Source organism: Chiloscyllium plagiosum, unplaced genomic scaffold (assembly GCF_037043375.1).
Source record: "Chiloscyllium plagiosum isolate Xiang-an unplaced genomic scaffold, Cpla_swu_hap1 HiC_scaffold_21, whole genome shotgun sequence".
Taxonomy (NCBI): domain Eukaryota; kingdom Metazoa; phylum Chordata; class Chondrichthyes; order Orectolobiformes; family Hemiscylliidae; genus Chiloscyllium; species Chiloscyllium plagiosum.
Window position 1 is genome coordinate 1,982,499 of NW_028270159.1, and position 15,706 is coordinate 1,998,204.

At 42.2% G+C, this 15,706-nt stretch overlaps 1 protein-coding gene and 1 long non-coding RNA gene across 3 annotated transcripts in view; one reads left to right on the forward strand and one right to left on the reverse strand.

The window, feature by feature from the left end:
- agpat2 (1-acylglycerol-3-phosphate O-acyltransferase 2 (lysophosphatidic acid acyltransferase, beta)) overlaps positions 1–15,706 on the forward strand; it is a 75,885-nt gene that overhangs the window by 52,196 nt on the left and 7,983 nt on the right. For both annotated transcript variants that reach the window (XM_087998118.1, XM_087998119.1), the window contains one exon: positions 8,661–8,756. In XM_087998118.1, the coding sequence (XP_087854244.1) occupies positions 8,661–8,756 (96 nt within the window). The remainder of the gene's footprint in view (positions 1–8,660; positions 8,757–15,706) is intronic.
- LOC122565022 (uncharacterized) overlaps positions 1–15,706 on the reverse strand; it is a 137,577-nt gene that overhangs the window by 32,042 nt on the left and 89,829 nt on the right. The window lies entirely within an intron of this gene.

The window sequence follows — 15,706 nt, forward strand, 5'->3', positions numbered from 1 at the left end:
GCTCTGAGCAACCTAGTCCGAATCCATGCACTATGTACGCGTAAATAGAAGGTAACTTGATTATGGCGTATGTGCCCTCTTGTGGACTGTCTATACATGTTGTTTATATGGATTCCCAGAAGGCATTTGATAAAGAACCACTATTAACTAAGGGAGAAGTCCATTAATGTGGGCCAATTGTTGACAAGGCTGGAAAAATTGGTTCAGTGGTAGGTGACAAAATAGGGATAATGGGCAGGTACTTGAATTAGTAAGATGTGACCAGTGGTGTCTCATAAGGATCTATGTTAGGGCTTCAAGTATTCACATTATTCATTAATGATTTGGATAATGGCATAGAAAGACATAGCCAAGTTTGGCGCACAATTATGCAACAGTGTAGATCATGTAAATGATAGCATAAAATTACAAAGGGATATTGATAGATGAGATGAATGAGCCAAACTGTGGCAGATGAAACTCAATCTAAGCAAGTGTGAGGTTATCTATTTTGGATTTAAAAAATGGTAGATTGTGGTACTTTCTAGATTGTATAAAGTTAAGAACAGTGCATATTCAAAGAGACTTGGAGCTCAGCTGCATAGATCTTTAAAAAGTCATGAGCGGGTGCAGAAAATAATAAAGTTAATGGAATGCATGCCTTTATAACCGAAGGACTGGAGTACAAGAATGAAGAAATTGTGCTATAGTAATATAAAACATCGGTTAGACCCCACTTTGGCCCGAAAGCAGTTTTCGGCACCACATCTTAGAAAGCATATATTGACCTTTTTGAATGGAGTGCAGTGAGCTTTACACATACAATACCTGGACTCCAGAGGTTAAGTTATGAAGAGAAATTTTAAAAGGTTAGGTCTATTTTATCCCTAATTTAAAAGGTTAAGTAATGATCTGATCAAAGTCTTCACATTATTAACAGGAAAAGACAGGGTAGAAAAAGATAAGCTATGTCTAACTGATTGAGGATTGTAGAAGTAGTATGAAGATCAGGGCCAGGCTGTTCAGGAGAGATGTTTGGAATGACTTCTCAAGTGCAGAGGTTTGAAACGGTCTTCCATAATGGCAGTTGATGCTTAATTTTAAATTGGAGATAGATACATTTTTGTTAAGCAGAGGGTTTTGGCTATATGAGTCAAAGGCAGGTGTATGGCCACAGATCAGCCATGATCTTAATGAATGGTGGAATAGGCTCGAGGAACTGAATGGCCAGTTCTAATTCTAATGTTAAACTTGAATCTGCAGTATTACCTGCTTGTTTGTAAAAGACCATCTTATTAACACTGAAAAGCATCAATTATCATCTGTCCAAAGTCTGAATTATCGAATAGTGACATCAACTGGGAGCATAACAACTGGGTACTCTTGATGGGGATGTTTTTGGATTCACAAGCTTTGAGAGATTTGTCTGCCTTTGTAAAATAAAGGGTGTATGATGGTTCTCGGCATAAAGGAAACAGTGTTTTGAAGTTTATTGCACTATAGTTTGGAGAGGGTTTTCAACATTGCTAAGAATTTTCTCCAAGAGGAAGATTATTTAAGATTCTGTCACTAGTTAAGCTGAGGTTGGCAGGTAAATTAAAGGTAGAAGTGAAAAGAGAATGTCAAAGGTGAGGTGCTTCAAGTGATCATCCAGTATTGAGTCAGAAGAAAGAAAACCTATAGTTGGGATGTCACAACTGTTTAGAAACCTAAAAACAAAATGAATTTCATGGAAGAGAAATAAAGATGAATTATTAGGGAAAGAAAAGCAGAGAAAAATTAAAAGTAAAATGGAATTAAAAATACTTGAATTCCAGAGTGATAGGGAAGTTACAGAACGAGTTGGCAATGGGCCATCTTAGAGCAAAGGAAAACGAAGCCTACAAAATAAAGGAATAGACAATCAGACAATGGAAGAGGAACTAGTTTGGAGAACAGGCAGAACGGTGCCAGAGTAAAGGAGAAATGACAGAACCAACAATACTTTGAAATTAATATGCTTCATTGTAATAAGACGAGCTGTATAAAACTAAATGGCTGGAAGTTAATGGAAGACTTCAGCAATAGGAATTGTTTAAGGAATCTTTAGAAAAGACGACATTGGGGAAGGAAATGGATAATAAGACAGTAGTACAAACACACCATATTTCCTTGAACTGCACTAAGTAGGGAAAGATGGCTGAAGACAGTCATGTGTGTATACTTAGTGACTATATGTATGTATATTATATAGTGACACGAATAAAGATAGAGACTCGGACAGCTGGAAGTTCTGAGTATTTTAATTCAAAGCATAAGGAAATACCTCCCCTTTTGAACAAAGGTAAATTAAGATATTAAGACATTTTACAGCAAGTCAGTCACTGATTCTGACCGCTATTTCTATTCCAGAGTGATTAACGAAGACAAAGATGTTAATTAAAGGTATTCACGAAGGCTACAAACCAACCTTGTGATTAGAGTTGGAGAAAAGTGACTTGGTAAATGGAGTAGTGAAGCAAATGCCAATAGAAGGAATGTATTTAATTTTGGGATATGACAGCCACGTTCAAGAATATTTCCCTCAATAAGAGTAATAGAGTAACCAGTGGAGGTTGTAAACAAACAAACCTTTAAAAAAGAACATTCTGAATTGCTTCCTGACTCTGTGACCAGATCTCAGGCCTGTAGAAATGGATAGGAAGCAAAGGTGCCAATGAAAAAGGGAGTTGCTGTGAAAATTCAGTTATCAAATACAGTTTATGGAATTTGAACTAAAAATGAAGGTGAAGAGAATGAGGCTGATCATAATAGAAACTGGAAACATGGCATTAAACTTCAAAGACAATGATTTTATTGCTAAGCATGTTCTAATTATTGAACTAAAGGAATCCCTTTATTATTTGTTAGGGGCTCTCTTAATAAGTCCACAGCATTTAGTCCTTTTGAACTGACGTACAGCATGAGATGAGAAATTGATAAACCAAAGCTTAGAGACTATGCTTCCAAATAACTCGTAAATTTTCAGAGAGAAGTTGGTTAAAAGCATTGAGTGCTTAACAAACAATGAAAACTAGAGCATATAAGGACAGGGTATTTTTAAATTCTGTTGTGGGAAACAAAGTATTGATGGTGTTATCTGTCTCTCATAATGAAAAGAAACTCAGACATGAATTATGTAGTGAATGCTTTAGTAGAAAGAAACAGCCAGTGTGTCGCGTTAACATTGAAATGATATGATAGTCAGGAATAAAGTGTACTTGCAGCAATTAATAAAGTAGAAAATGCAACCAGTGTATCAGAACAAATTGGAAAATAAGTCAAAAGTTGTCTCTTCAACAATCAGATTGAAAAACGAGGTACTTAAAAACTTGGGTTTCTAGAAGGTGACACCATCATGGTGACTTAAGAATGCTATTATGAAATTATAAATCAATTTGTGGGAATAGGTCAGGAAACCTATTTTAGCCATTTATGATAGTGGGGAGAGATGTGCTACCTATAAAACAATATCTGTACAGATTCAGTCCAGAGAGATTAGCTCAAATGAGGGAACAGATTATATTTGGATATTGATTTATTGGACTGAATCATAGTAACAGGAAGCCACCTTTTATGGTGATAGCGAAACCAAAGATTTTGTGTTATCACAATGTCAATGTGGACTCATGTCTTATACCACGATAGAGGGACTGCCACACTACATTGAATGATTTGTCACAAAAATTGATTTGATAAAAGAATATTGGCAAATGTTGTTAACTATTCGAGCCAAAGAAATATTGTCTTTCTTCATACTACTTGGACTTGCTATTTGGGATGAAAAGCACACCAGCAACATTCAAATGATTAACCAATTAAATTGTTGAAGGACCATGTAACTGTTTTGGTTACATTGATAATTTTTTTTTAGTACAACATGGGACGTGATCACAGTAGATATTTTCTAATCAACTTGTTCAGAGATGTAATGAATCTCCTCTGGACCAGGTGGGACATGTACCCAGGTCTCCTGGCCCAGAAGTAGGATCACTGTGCAAGAGCCCCTGAGTTTCTTAGGGTGCTGACCATGGCCTACCTACAACTCCTTTATCAATGTTCTTCTCTTCATAAAAGTTTGTAAGGGGATGTTTGTTGATTGGAGTGTTTATTCAGTACCACTTGCAGTTCCTCAGATACTGAAGCAGTGCTTGCTGACATGCATTAAGCACGGACAATATCCACATTGCACAAGTGCCAGGCAATGACCATGTCCAATAAGACAGAATCTTTAAAAAAAACTCTCATTATCTAAAAACAAAAACCAAAGAACTGCAGATGCTGTAAATCAGAAACAATAATGATCTGACTGGGAGGGTGAATAACTGTTAATGGAGACTGTTAGTGGCTAACAATGGGTAGTGTATAAGAACAGACTGTAATAACCAGGTCTGGTGCATGTGGTAGGGGGCTAGGACATGGGGGAGTTCAGGCCCTAAAATTATTAAATTCCATATTGAGACGAGAGGGCTACAGAGTCCCTGCATGGAAAATAAGGTGGTGTTCTCCCAGCTTGCGCTGAGCTTTGCTCAGGCAGCAACCCTGAGAGAGGCATGTTGGCCAGGGAACAGAGTGGCATGTTAAAGTGGCAAGCAACTGAAGCTCAGGGTCGTCTTTGTGGGTTTCCCCAAGCAGTAGACTGGATTGTGAGAAGTACAGATAAAGTGCTGCTTCAGCTGGAAGTTATATTTGGCCCCTTGATTACTGAGGAGGCAAATGGGCAAATGTTACACCTTCTGCGGTTGCAGGGGAAAGTGCTGAAGGCAAACACCCCCCTCAGTATCCATGGGCCCAAACTTACCTTCCAGCTGAAGTAGCACTTTACCTGGACCTCTTACTAGGCACCTAAGGGAGATATCTGGATTAGTGGTGCTGGAAGAGCACAGCAGTTCAGGCAGCATCCGAGGAGCAGTAAAATCGACGTTTCGGGCAAAGGCCCTTCTCCGGAATAAAGGCAGAGAGCCTGAAGCGTGGAGAGATAAGTGAGAGGAGGGTGGGGGTGGGGAGAAAGTAGCATAGAGTACAATAGGTGAGTGAGGGAGGGGATGAAGGTGATAGGTCGCGGGCGGGGGGAGGGTGGAGTGGATAGGTGGAAAAGAAGGTAGGCAGGTAGGACAAGTCATGGGGACATTACGGAGCTGGAAGTTTGGAACTAGGGTGAGGTGGGGGAAGGGGAAATGAGGAAACTGCTGGAGTCCACATTGATGCCCTGGGGTTGAAGTGTTCAGAGGTGGAAGATGAGGCATTCTTCCTCCAGGCGTCTGGTGGTGAGGGAGCGGCAGTGAAGGAGGCCCGGGACCTCCATGTCCTCAGCAGAGTGGGAGGGGGAGTTGAAATGTTGGGCCACGGGGCGGTGTGGTTGATTGGTGCGGGTGTCCCGGAGATGTTCCCTAAAGCGCTCTGCTAGGAGGCGCCCAGTCTCCCCAATTTAGAGGAGACCGCATCGGGAGTAACGGATACAATAAATGATATTAGTGGATGTGCAAGTAAAACTTTGATGGATGTGGAAGGCCCCTTTAGGGTCTTGGATGGAGGTGAGGGAGGAGGTGTGGGCGCAGGTTTTGCAGTTCCTGCGGTGGCAGGGGAAGGTGCCAGGATAGGAGGGTGGGTTGTAGGGGGAGTGTGGACCTGACCAGGTAGTCACGGAAGGAACAGTCTTTGCGGAAGGCGGAAAGGGGTGGGGAGGGAAATATATCCCTGGTGGTGGGGTCCTTTTGGAGGTGGCAGAAATGTCGGTGGATGATTTGGTTTATGTGAAGGTGGAAATGTCGCCACTCCCTCACCACCAGGCACCTGGAGGAAGAATGCCTCATCTTCCGCCTCAGAACACTTCAACCCCAGCGCATCAATGTGGACTTCAGTTTCCTCATTTCCCCTTCCCCCACCTCACCCTAGTTCCAAACTTCCAGCTCAGCACTGTCCCCATGACTTGTCCTACCTGCCTATCCTCTTTTCCGCCTATCCACTCCATTTGCCCCCAACCTATCCCCTCCCCCACTCACCTATTGTACTCTATGCTACTTTCTCCCCACCCCCGCCCTCCTCTAGCTTATCTCTCCACGCTTCAGGCTCTCTGCCTTTATTCCTGATGAAGGGCTTTTGCCCGAAACGTCGATTTTACTGCTCCTCGGATGCTGCCTGAACTGCTGTGCTCTTCCAGCACCATTCTAATCTAGACTCTGGTTTCCAGCATCTGCAGTCATTGTTTTTACCTAAGGGAGATGGGTAAAAACAATGACTGCAGATGCTGGAAACCAGAGTCTAGATTAGAATGGTGCTGGAAAAGCACAGCAGTTCAGGCAGTAACATCGACGTTTCGGGCAAAAGCCCTTCATCAGGAATGATTCCTGATGAAGGGCTTTTATCGAAACGTCGATTTTACTGCTTCTCGGATGCTGCCTGAACTGCTGTGCTTTTCTAGCACTATTCTAATCTAGACCTAAGGGAGATAGCTGAAGAGATAATGGAGGCATTAGCAGTGATCTTTCAGGAATCTCTTGAATCATGGAGGGTCCCAGAGGATTGGAAAATCGATAATGTGACACCACTATTTAAAAAGGGAGTAAGGCAAAAGACAGAAAATTACAGACCGATTAGCCTAACCTCAGTCATGGGTAAGATTGTGGAATCCATTGTGGAAGATGAGATGTCTGAATATTTGGAAGTGTACAGTGAATAGGGCAAAGTCAGCATGGTTTTACCAAGGGAGGTCATGCCTGGCGAATCTGCTAGAATTCTTTGAGGAAGTAATGAGCATGTTACACCAAGGACAGCCTGTGGATGTTATCTACCTGGATTTCGAGAAGACCTTTGACAAATTGCCACAAAAGAGGCTACTGAGTAAAATAAGAACCCATGGTGTTAGAGGCAGGGTGCTAGCATGGATGGAAGCTTGGCTGTCTGACAGCAGAGAGTGGGGATAAAAGGGTCCTTCTCAGGATGGCAACCCGTGACTAATTCTGCAAGGCTCAGTGTTGGGAACCACAACTTTTCACGTATACATTAACAGTCTGGATGAAGGAACTTAAGGCATTCTGGTTAAGTTTGCAGATGATACAAAGATAGGTTGAGGTAACATTGAGACGCCGGGGAAGCTGTAGAAGGATTTGGACAGGTTAGGAGAGTGGGCAAAGATGAGCAGATGGAATACAACGTGACAAAGTCATGCACTTTGAAAGGAAGCGTACGGGCATGGACTATTTTCTAAATGGGGAGAAAATCCTCAAGTCTGAAGTGCAAGGGAATTGAGAGTTCTAATCCAGGATTCTCTCAAGGTAAACTTACAGGTTGAGTCAGTAGTTAGGAAGGCAAATGCAATTATGGCATTTATTTTGAGAGGACTTAAATATAAAAGCAGGGATGTACTTAGGCTCTATAAGGCTGTGGTCAGACCACATTTGGAGAATTGTGCTCAGTTTTGGACCCCCATATCTCTGGAAGAATGTACTGGCCCTGGACCGTGTTCAGAGGAGGTTCATGAGAATGGTCCCAGGAATGAAAAGCTTAACATATGAGGAACGTTTGAAGACTCCGAATATGTACTCGATGGAGTTTAGAAGGATGAGGGGGTAATTGATTGAAATGTACAGAATCCTGAAAGACCTGGACAGAGTAGAATTGGGAAAGATGTTCCCATTCAGAATGTTCCCTTCCCTTAAAGCAAAGGGAAGACCTTTTAGAGCAGAGATAAGGAGAAACTTCTTCAGCCAGAGAGTGGGGAATCTATGGCATTCGTTGCCACAGAAGGCTGTGGAGGCCAGATCACTGAGTATATTTAAGACTGAGGTTCTTGAGTATCAAGGGTTACGGGGAGATAGTGGGAGAATAGAGTTGAGAAACATATCAGCCATGATTGAATGGTGGAGCAGACTGGATGGGCTGAATGGTCTAATTTCTGCTCCTATGTCTTATGGTCTATTATTTACTCCCTACCCCCCCCCCACCCTATCGTCTGCATATAAACCAACATTTTCCTAGCTACCATCAGTTCTGAGAAAGGGTCACCAAACCTGAAATGTTAACTTTATCTTCCTTTCACAGATGCTGCCAGACCTGCTGAGCTTTTCCAGCAATGTCTGTTTTTGTAACTCTTATTATCTCTCTGCTTCATAAAATTTAGTACTAGCATCTCAAATGATGGAATTTACCTTTCCTTGTGCGGTTTGTAAAGCTACATTTAAATCTCAAATACCTTTTTGATTCTGCTCCAGGGGAAGCTGTCCCAATGTCTTGACTGTCCTCCAAATAGCAAATTTTTGAGAGTACCTTTTCCTCTCATTTATAATGTGCTTTGGGACATTGTGCTGTCATTGGGAACTGTTTTTCTTTGTGTTTCAAAAGCAAAGTACAGTCCTGGTACAGGCTTTCGTATATTAGTTTTGTGCTGTAACTGAAGAAAATTTCTAGATAAGTACAAAAGAAAAGCATTACCAGTGTTGAAAATACATGGATTGTACTGTCTGTGAGGAAAAGTTAATATTTTAGTTCAATTATCTTTTTCCAGAAATTATAATAGAGGAAACAATATATGCAGCATTCTGGTTGGGGAATTTAATTGAATTTTTAACCTTGTTTGTGGGTACTATTGGCTAATAAACCTATTTTAAGGTTATACTTTTCATGTTTAACTTGATAATACTCTGATGTCACCTGTTTCCCTACAGATCAGATTGTGGGTGTTTCCAGAAGGAACCAGAAATCATGATGGTAATATGTTGCCATTTAAACGAGGAGCTTTCCACTTAGCCATACAGGCACAGGTAAAATCAGTTAAAATGTGCAAATGTTATATTAACTCAAATAGAAGCAGTGTCTACAGATGATGGTGCAGTGTTGGGCAAATCTATGGAGTGTGCAAGAATCTCTCCTCGTCTGTATGCTGGAACCTTATAGAACCCAGCTACAATAGAGTATTCTCTGGGTTTAGTCTGTGCTTCTCTCAGCAAGCAAATAGTGCTGTTCATGTGTCTTTTCTCCATAACCTTTGATTACGAATCTTTCTATCTCAGCCTTGAATATACATAATAACCCAGCATCAACATCCCTCTGTAATAAAGACTTCCAAAATTCACTACCTTGTGAGAGAAGTCGTCCCTCCTCATCTCTGTCTTAAGTGTGCAATTCGTTATTCTGAGATTCTGGTCCTAGGCTGTACCACAAGGGAAAGTGAGCTCTCCGCAGTATCCCTTAAGAATCGTTGTTTCTTAAGGTCACGTCTTATAGTCCAGTGAGTCCACTGAGTACAGGCTCAACCTCTTATCATACCTCTATATCTGGGACAGGCTAATAAACCTTCTCTGGACTGTCTCTAATGCAAAAACAATTTATAGTATTTCAGCTGTGATCTAACCAGTGTAGGTAGGAAGGAGGCTAGAAGAACATAGTAAGCCAGCAGCATCAGGGGGTGCAGAAGTCGATGTTTCAGGTGTAAACCTTCAGGACTGGGTGTGGGTGTGGCAGGGAGCTGCAGATAAAGGGGGAGGTGGGGGCAGGGTGGTGAAACAGGTAGAGGGTACGACCTGGTTGGTCAATGGGAGAAATGGATCAGGTTGGTGGCAGTGAGCATTGGAAGGGAGGGTGAGGGAGGAAGCTCCTATTGGAGGAAACACACCTTATCTTTCGCCTGGGCAACCTACAGCCCAGAGGACTCAACATCGAGTTCTCCAATTTCAAATAACTTCCTTCCTCATCTCCCGACTCCCTTCCCAGCCCCTCCCCCTCCCTTCCATTACTCCCTGCCACCAACCGGATTTGTTCTTCCCATTGACCAACCAGATCGTACCGTCTACCTGTTTTCAACAATTCCCCATCACCACCCTGCCCTGCCTCCCCCTTTATCTGCATCTCCCCTCACACCCATCCTCAGTCCTGAAGAAGGGTTACACCTGAAATGCTGACTTCTGCACCACCTGATGCGTGGCTTGCTGTGTTCTTCCAGCCTCTTGCCTATCTACCTTGGATTCCAGCATCTGCAGATTTTTTTTATCTCCAACATGGTCGAACTAGTGCCTGATATTGTTTTATCACGATTTTGCAATTTTAAAAAAATAAATACTCCATTTGTTTGAAATAAAAAGGCCAACACTTTGTTTACCTTCCATTTTACCCACAGATTGTGTGCTAGTGTTTTGTGGCTTGTGTTCGAGAACTCCCAGATCCCTCTGTGCAGTAGCTTCCTTAGTCTTCCTTCATCTAATTAATATTCAGTTCCTCTGTTGTTTGTGTCAAAGATCAAAACCTCTCACTTCTTCACTTACATTCTATTTGTGAAGTTTTTGCACACTCATTTCATCTGTCTATATCCCTGTGAAGATCATCATGTCATCATCACCACTTGCCTTCCCACAGGTTTTTGTCATCCCCGAACTTGGTGATAGTACATTCGCTTTCTGCATCCAAGTTGTTTGTGGTCCCAATACTGATCCCTGTGACACTCTACTAGCAGGTTGCCATTCTGAGAATCCCCACCTTTTCCCAGCTCTGTCGTCTTGCTAATATATTACACCAGTACCACAGGGTATTATTAAATAACTGACATATATACCTTACGTGCCTTTTGGAAATTCACATATATTGAATCTTCTGATTCCCTTTACCTATACTGCTTGTTAACTCCTCAGAAAGCTCATAATTTGTCAGGCATGATTTCCCCTTCACAAAACTATGCTGACTCTGTTTGGTTATATTATATATTTCTAAATGCTCTTCTATTATACTCTCTATGTAGACTGCAACATTTTATTTAATGTTAAGCTTACTAGCCTATGTTTACCTATATATTTCTTGGCTCCCTCCATCTTTGAGTTAAGGGTTTTACATTGGCAGCTCTTTCAATCATAGAGTTGTAGAGATTTACAGCATGGGAACAGACCCTTCAGTCCAACCCGTCCATGCCGACCAGATACCCCAACCCAATCTAGTCCCACCTGCTAGCAGCCGGCCCATATCCCTCCAAACCCTTCCTATTCATATACCCATCCAAATGCCTCTTAAATGTTGCAATTGTACCAACCACCACCATTTCCTCTGGCAGCTCATTCCATACATGTACCACCCTCTGCGTGAAAACGTTGCCCCTTAGGTCTCTTTTATATCATTCCCCTCTCACCCTAAACCTATGCCTTCTAGTTCTGGACTCCCCGACCCCAGGGAAAAGACTTTGCCTATTCACCCTATCCATGCCCCTCGTAATTTTGTAAGCCTCTATAAGGTCACCCCTCCGCCTCCGACGCTCCAGAGAAAACAGCCCCAGCCTGTTCAGCCTCTCCCAAAGCTCTGGCAACATCCTTGTAAATCTTTTTTGAACCCTTGGGACTTCTCCAGAATCCAAGAATTATGGTAGATTACTGTCAGTGCAGCACTGACTGTGTAGCTACTTGCTTGAAAATTCTAAGATGCAGCCCATCAAGTACAAGAGACCAACTGGTTTTTAGCCCAATTAATTTCTCTGGTACTCTTTCTTGAGTGATAGTTGTTTATTTCCTCTCTAGTGTCTTCTACTGTGAAACAGCACAGTGCTCATTCAGCTGCTCTACTGGGTCCTGATTCCCTTTGATTTCCCCAGCCTCTATCTTAGGTGCCTATGTTCAGTTAGGCCCCTCACTCCCCTCCATTATATTTGAAGAAGCTCTTGCTGCCCATCTTGGTATGACTTGCAAGTTTGCCCTCAAGTTTATTTTCCCTCTTTTTGTAGTTATCTTGTTTTTTAAAAATTGCCCAATACTCTGGCTTATCCAAACCTTTGCCACATTGTGATTTCTCTTTCAGTTTGAAGCTATCCTTAACTTGCTTGGTTAACAATAGTTGCTTATATATCTTTGTGAGTCATGAACTTTTAAAAATGTCAACTGCTGATCCTCAACTGTCTTTTGAGCGAAACCCCTTCCCCAGTCCATTCCAGGTTTCTCTATCCTCATTCCTTTTTAGTTGCCCTTATTTAAGTTTAGAACAGTTGTTTCTGACCCAGGTTTCTTACTCGCAAACTGAAAATCTGCCTATGGTCACTGTTTTCTAGGGATACCATTTAAGCAATCTTGTCGCTGCCTCTGTCAATTTAATTTTGCCAATCTATATGAAGATTTAACTCTTTTTAGTGCCACCAGTTATCCCCTGATTTAATCTCTTTTCTACAGAATGGTAACTATTAGAGGCCCTATTGATCACTCCAACCAGTGTTATCTTCCCTTTGTTATTTCTTACCTCCACTCATGGATACTGCATCTTTCAATCCTAGATCATTTCTTGTTATCACATTTATTCCATCTAAAGCTATCATTCCACCATATTCCCCCACCTGACTTTTTGAAAATCGACCTTTGCTTTAAAAATCTTCAAATACCACCTTCACCACTCTTTAGAGAAGATTGTTCCAAATACTCAATCTCATCTTTATCTTAAATGGGAGATCACTTACTTTTAAACTTGCCCTGTAATTATAATATCTCTCACTAGGGAAGCATCCAATCAACGTTATCCCTTCTTATAGTCCAACAGGTTTAATTGGAAGCACACTAGCTTTCGGAGAGACGCTCCTTCATCAGGTGGTAGTGACTTGATGAAGGAGTGTCACTCCGAAAGCTAGTGTGCTTCCAATTAAACCTGTTGGACTATAACCTGGTGTTGTGTGATTTTTAACTTTGTACACCCCAGTCCAACACTGGCATCTCCAAATTATCCCTTCTTGGTCTCCTCAGGATCTTGTATCTTTCAATAAGATCACCACTTATTCTTCTTAATTAAAATGAATAGTGGTCCAATCTTTCCTCGTAGGATCATCCCCACCATCTTGGGTATTAGTCAAAAGAATCATTTCTGAAATATTTGACATTTCTTGAATGAGATCAAAACTTTACAGTACTTCAGATCTGGCCTAATCAATATTTTATACAACTGTAGCCAAACGTCTATTAACCTCATTCCTGATGAAGGGCTTTTGTTTGAAACGTCGACTCTCCTGTCCCTCGGATGCTGCCTGATCTGCTGTGCTTTTCCAGCACCACATTCTCAAATGTATATTTCTACACGCCGTTCCCCTTGCAATAACCAGCAACATTCCATTTGTATTCCTAATCACCTTCTGTACTAGCAAAGTAATCTTTTGTCATTCATCTACTAGGGCACCATGTATACCTTAGAATTCTACAATCTTTCTGCTTTAGAACATAGAACAGTACAGCACAGAACAGGCTCTTCAGCCCATGATGTTGTGCCGACCATTGATCCTGATGTAAGGTAAACTTCATGTACAAACCCTCCAATTTCTGTGACCATATGCATGTCCAGCAGTCTCTTAAATATCCCCAATGACCTCGCTTCCACAACTGCTGCTGACAACTCATTCCATGCTCTCTCAACTCTCTGTGTAAAGAACCCGCCTCTGACATCCCCTCTATACTTTCCTCCAACCAGCTTAAAACTATGCCCTTCGTGTTAGCCATTTCTGCCCTGGGAAATAGTTTCTGGCTATCGACTCTATCTATGCCTCTCGTTATCTTGTATACCTCAATTAGGTCAACTCTCCTCCTCTTTTTCTCCAATGAAAAAAATCCGAGCTCATTCAACCTCTCTTCATAAGATAAGCCCTCCAGTCCAGGCAGCATCCTGGTAGACCTCCTCTGAACCCTCTCCAAAGCATCCACATCTTTCCTATAATAGGGCGACCAGAACTGAACGCAGTATTCCAAGTGCGGTCTAACCAAAGTTTTATAGAGCTGCAACAAGATCTCACGACTCTTAAACTCAATCCCCCTGTTAATGAAAGCCAAAACACCATATGCTTTCTTAACAACCCTGTCCACTTGGGTGGCAATTTTCAGGGATCTATGTACCTCCACACTAAGATCCCGCTGTTCCTCCACACTGCCAAGAATCCTGTCTTTAATCCTGTACTCAACTTTCAAGTTCGACCTTCCAAAATGCATCACCTCGCATTTATCCAGGCTGAACTCCATCTGCCACCTCTCAGCCCATCTCCGCATCCTGTCAATGTCACACTGCAGCCTACAACAGCCCTCTATATTGTCAACGACACCTCCAACCTTTGTGTCGTCTGCAAACTTGCTAACCCATCCTTCAATCTCCTCATCCAAGGGTCATTAATAAAAATTACAAAGAGTAGAGGCCCAAGAACAGAGCACCGTGGAACACCACTCACCACTGACTTCCAGGCAGAATATGTTCCTTCCACTATCACTCGCTGTCTTCTGTCCACCAGCCAATTCTGTATCCAGACAGCTAAATCTTCCTGTATCCCATTCCTCCTAACCTTCTGAACGAGCCTACCATGGGGAACCTTACAAATGCCTTACTGAAGTCCATATACACAACATCCACCTCTCGACCCTCATCAACTTGTCTAGTAACATCCTTAAAGAACTCAAGATTTGTGAGGCATGACCTGCCCCTCACAAAGCCGTGCTGACTGCTTTTAATCAAGCCATGCTCTTCCAGATGGTCTCAAATGCTATCCCTCAGAATCCTCTCTAACACCTTGCAGATGACAGACGTGAGACTGACTGGCCTGTAAATGCCGGGGATTTCCCTATTTCCTTTGTTGAAGAGAGGAATTACATTTGCCTCCCTCCAGTCCTCAGGTACGACTCTGGTGGAGAGCGAGGATGCAAAGATCCTCACAAGCGGCGAAGCAATCACGTTTCTCACTTCCCAAAGCAGCCGAGGACAAATCTGGTCTGGCCCTGTCGACTTTTCAATCTTAATGTTTGTCAAAATTTTCAGCACATGAGCTTCCTCAATCTCTATCCGTTCCAGCATGCACACCTGCTCCTCAATGGTTTCATTCACTACAAGACAAGGTCCTTTTCTTTAGTAAAGACAGAAGCAAAATACTCATCTAGGGCTTCCCCTACCTCCTCAGACTCTATACACAAGTTCCCTATGCTATCCCTGATTGGCACTACTCTTTCTTTGATCATTCTCTTATTCCTCACATACGTGTAAAACACCTTTGGATTCTCCCTAATCCTTTCTGCCAAGCCTTTTTCGTGTCCCCTCCTGGCTCTTCTCAGACCATTTTTGAGCTCATTCCTCTCCTGCCTGTAATCCTGTAAAGCTGAGCAAGACCCTTGCTTCCTCCACCTTACGTAAGCTGCCTTCTTTCTTTTGATGAGAAGCTCCTCCGCTCTTGTCATCCAAGGTTTCTTTATCTTACTCCATCTTGCCTGTCTCAGAGGAACACATTTATGCATCACTCGCAACAACTGTTCCTTAAACAGTCTCCACATGTTTATAGTGCCCTTTCCATGGAGCAATTGCTCCCAGTCCATGCTTCCCAACTCACGTCTGATGGCATCGTAGTTTCCTTTTCCCAATTAAATATCCTCCCGTTGTGCCTGCTTCTCTCCTTTTCCATAGCTATGTAGAATGTGAGTAGTCACTATCACAAAAATGCTCTCCAACCGCAAGATCTGACACCCATTTCTATTTTTCTTGCTAGTTCACATTTTCCTGTGTTTGACCCTGTACCAAATTTATGCCCCCTCATTTAAACAAACTATAACCATTTGCAAACTCTGTCCTTTTCACTAGTTAACTTACTAACCTATCTTTGTCATGAAAATTTCACAAGAGGTTGGCCCTTGTTAGAGCATAGAACAGTATAGCCTCTTTGGCCCTCAATGTTGTGCCAACCTTTTATCCTACTCTAAGATCAAGCCAAGCTACATACAATTCATTGTACTATCTTCCATGTGCT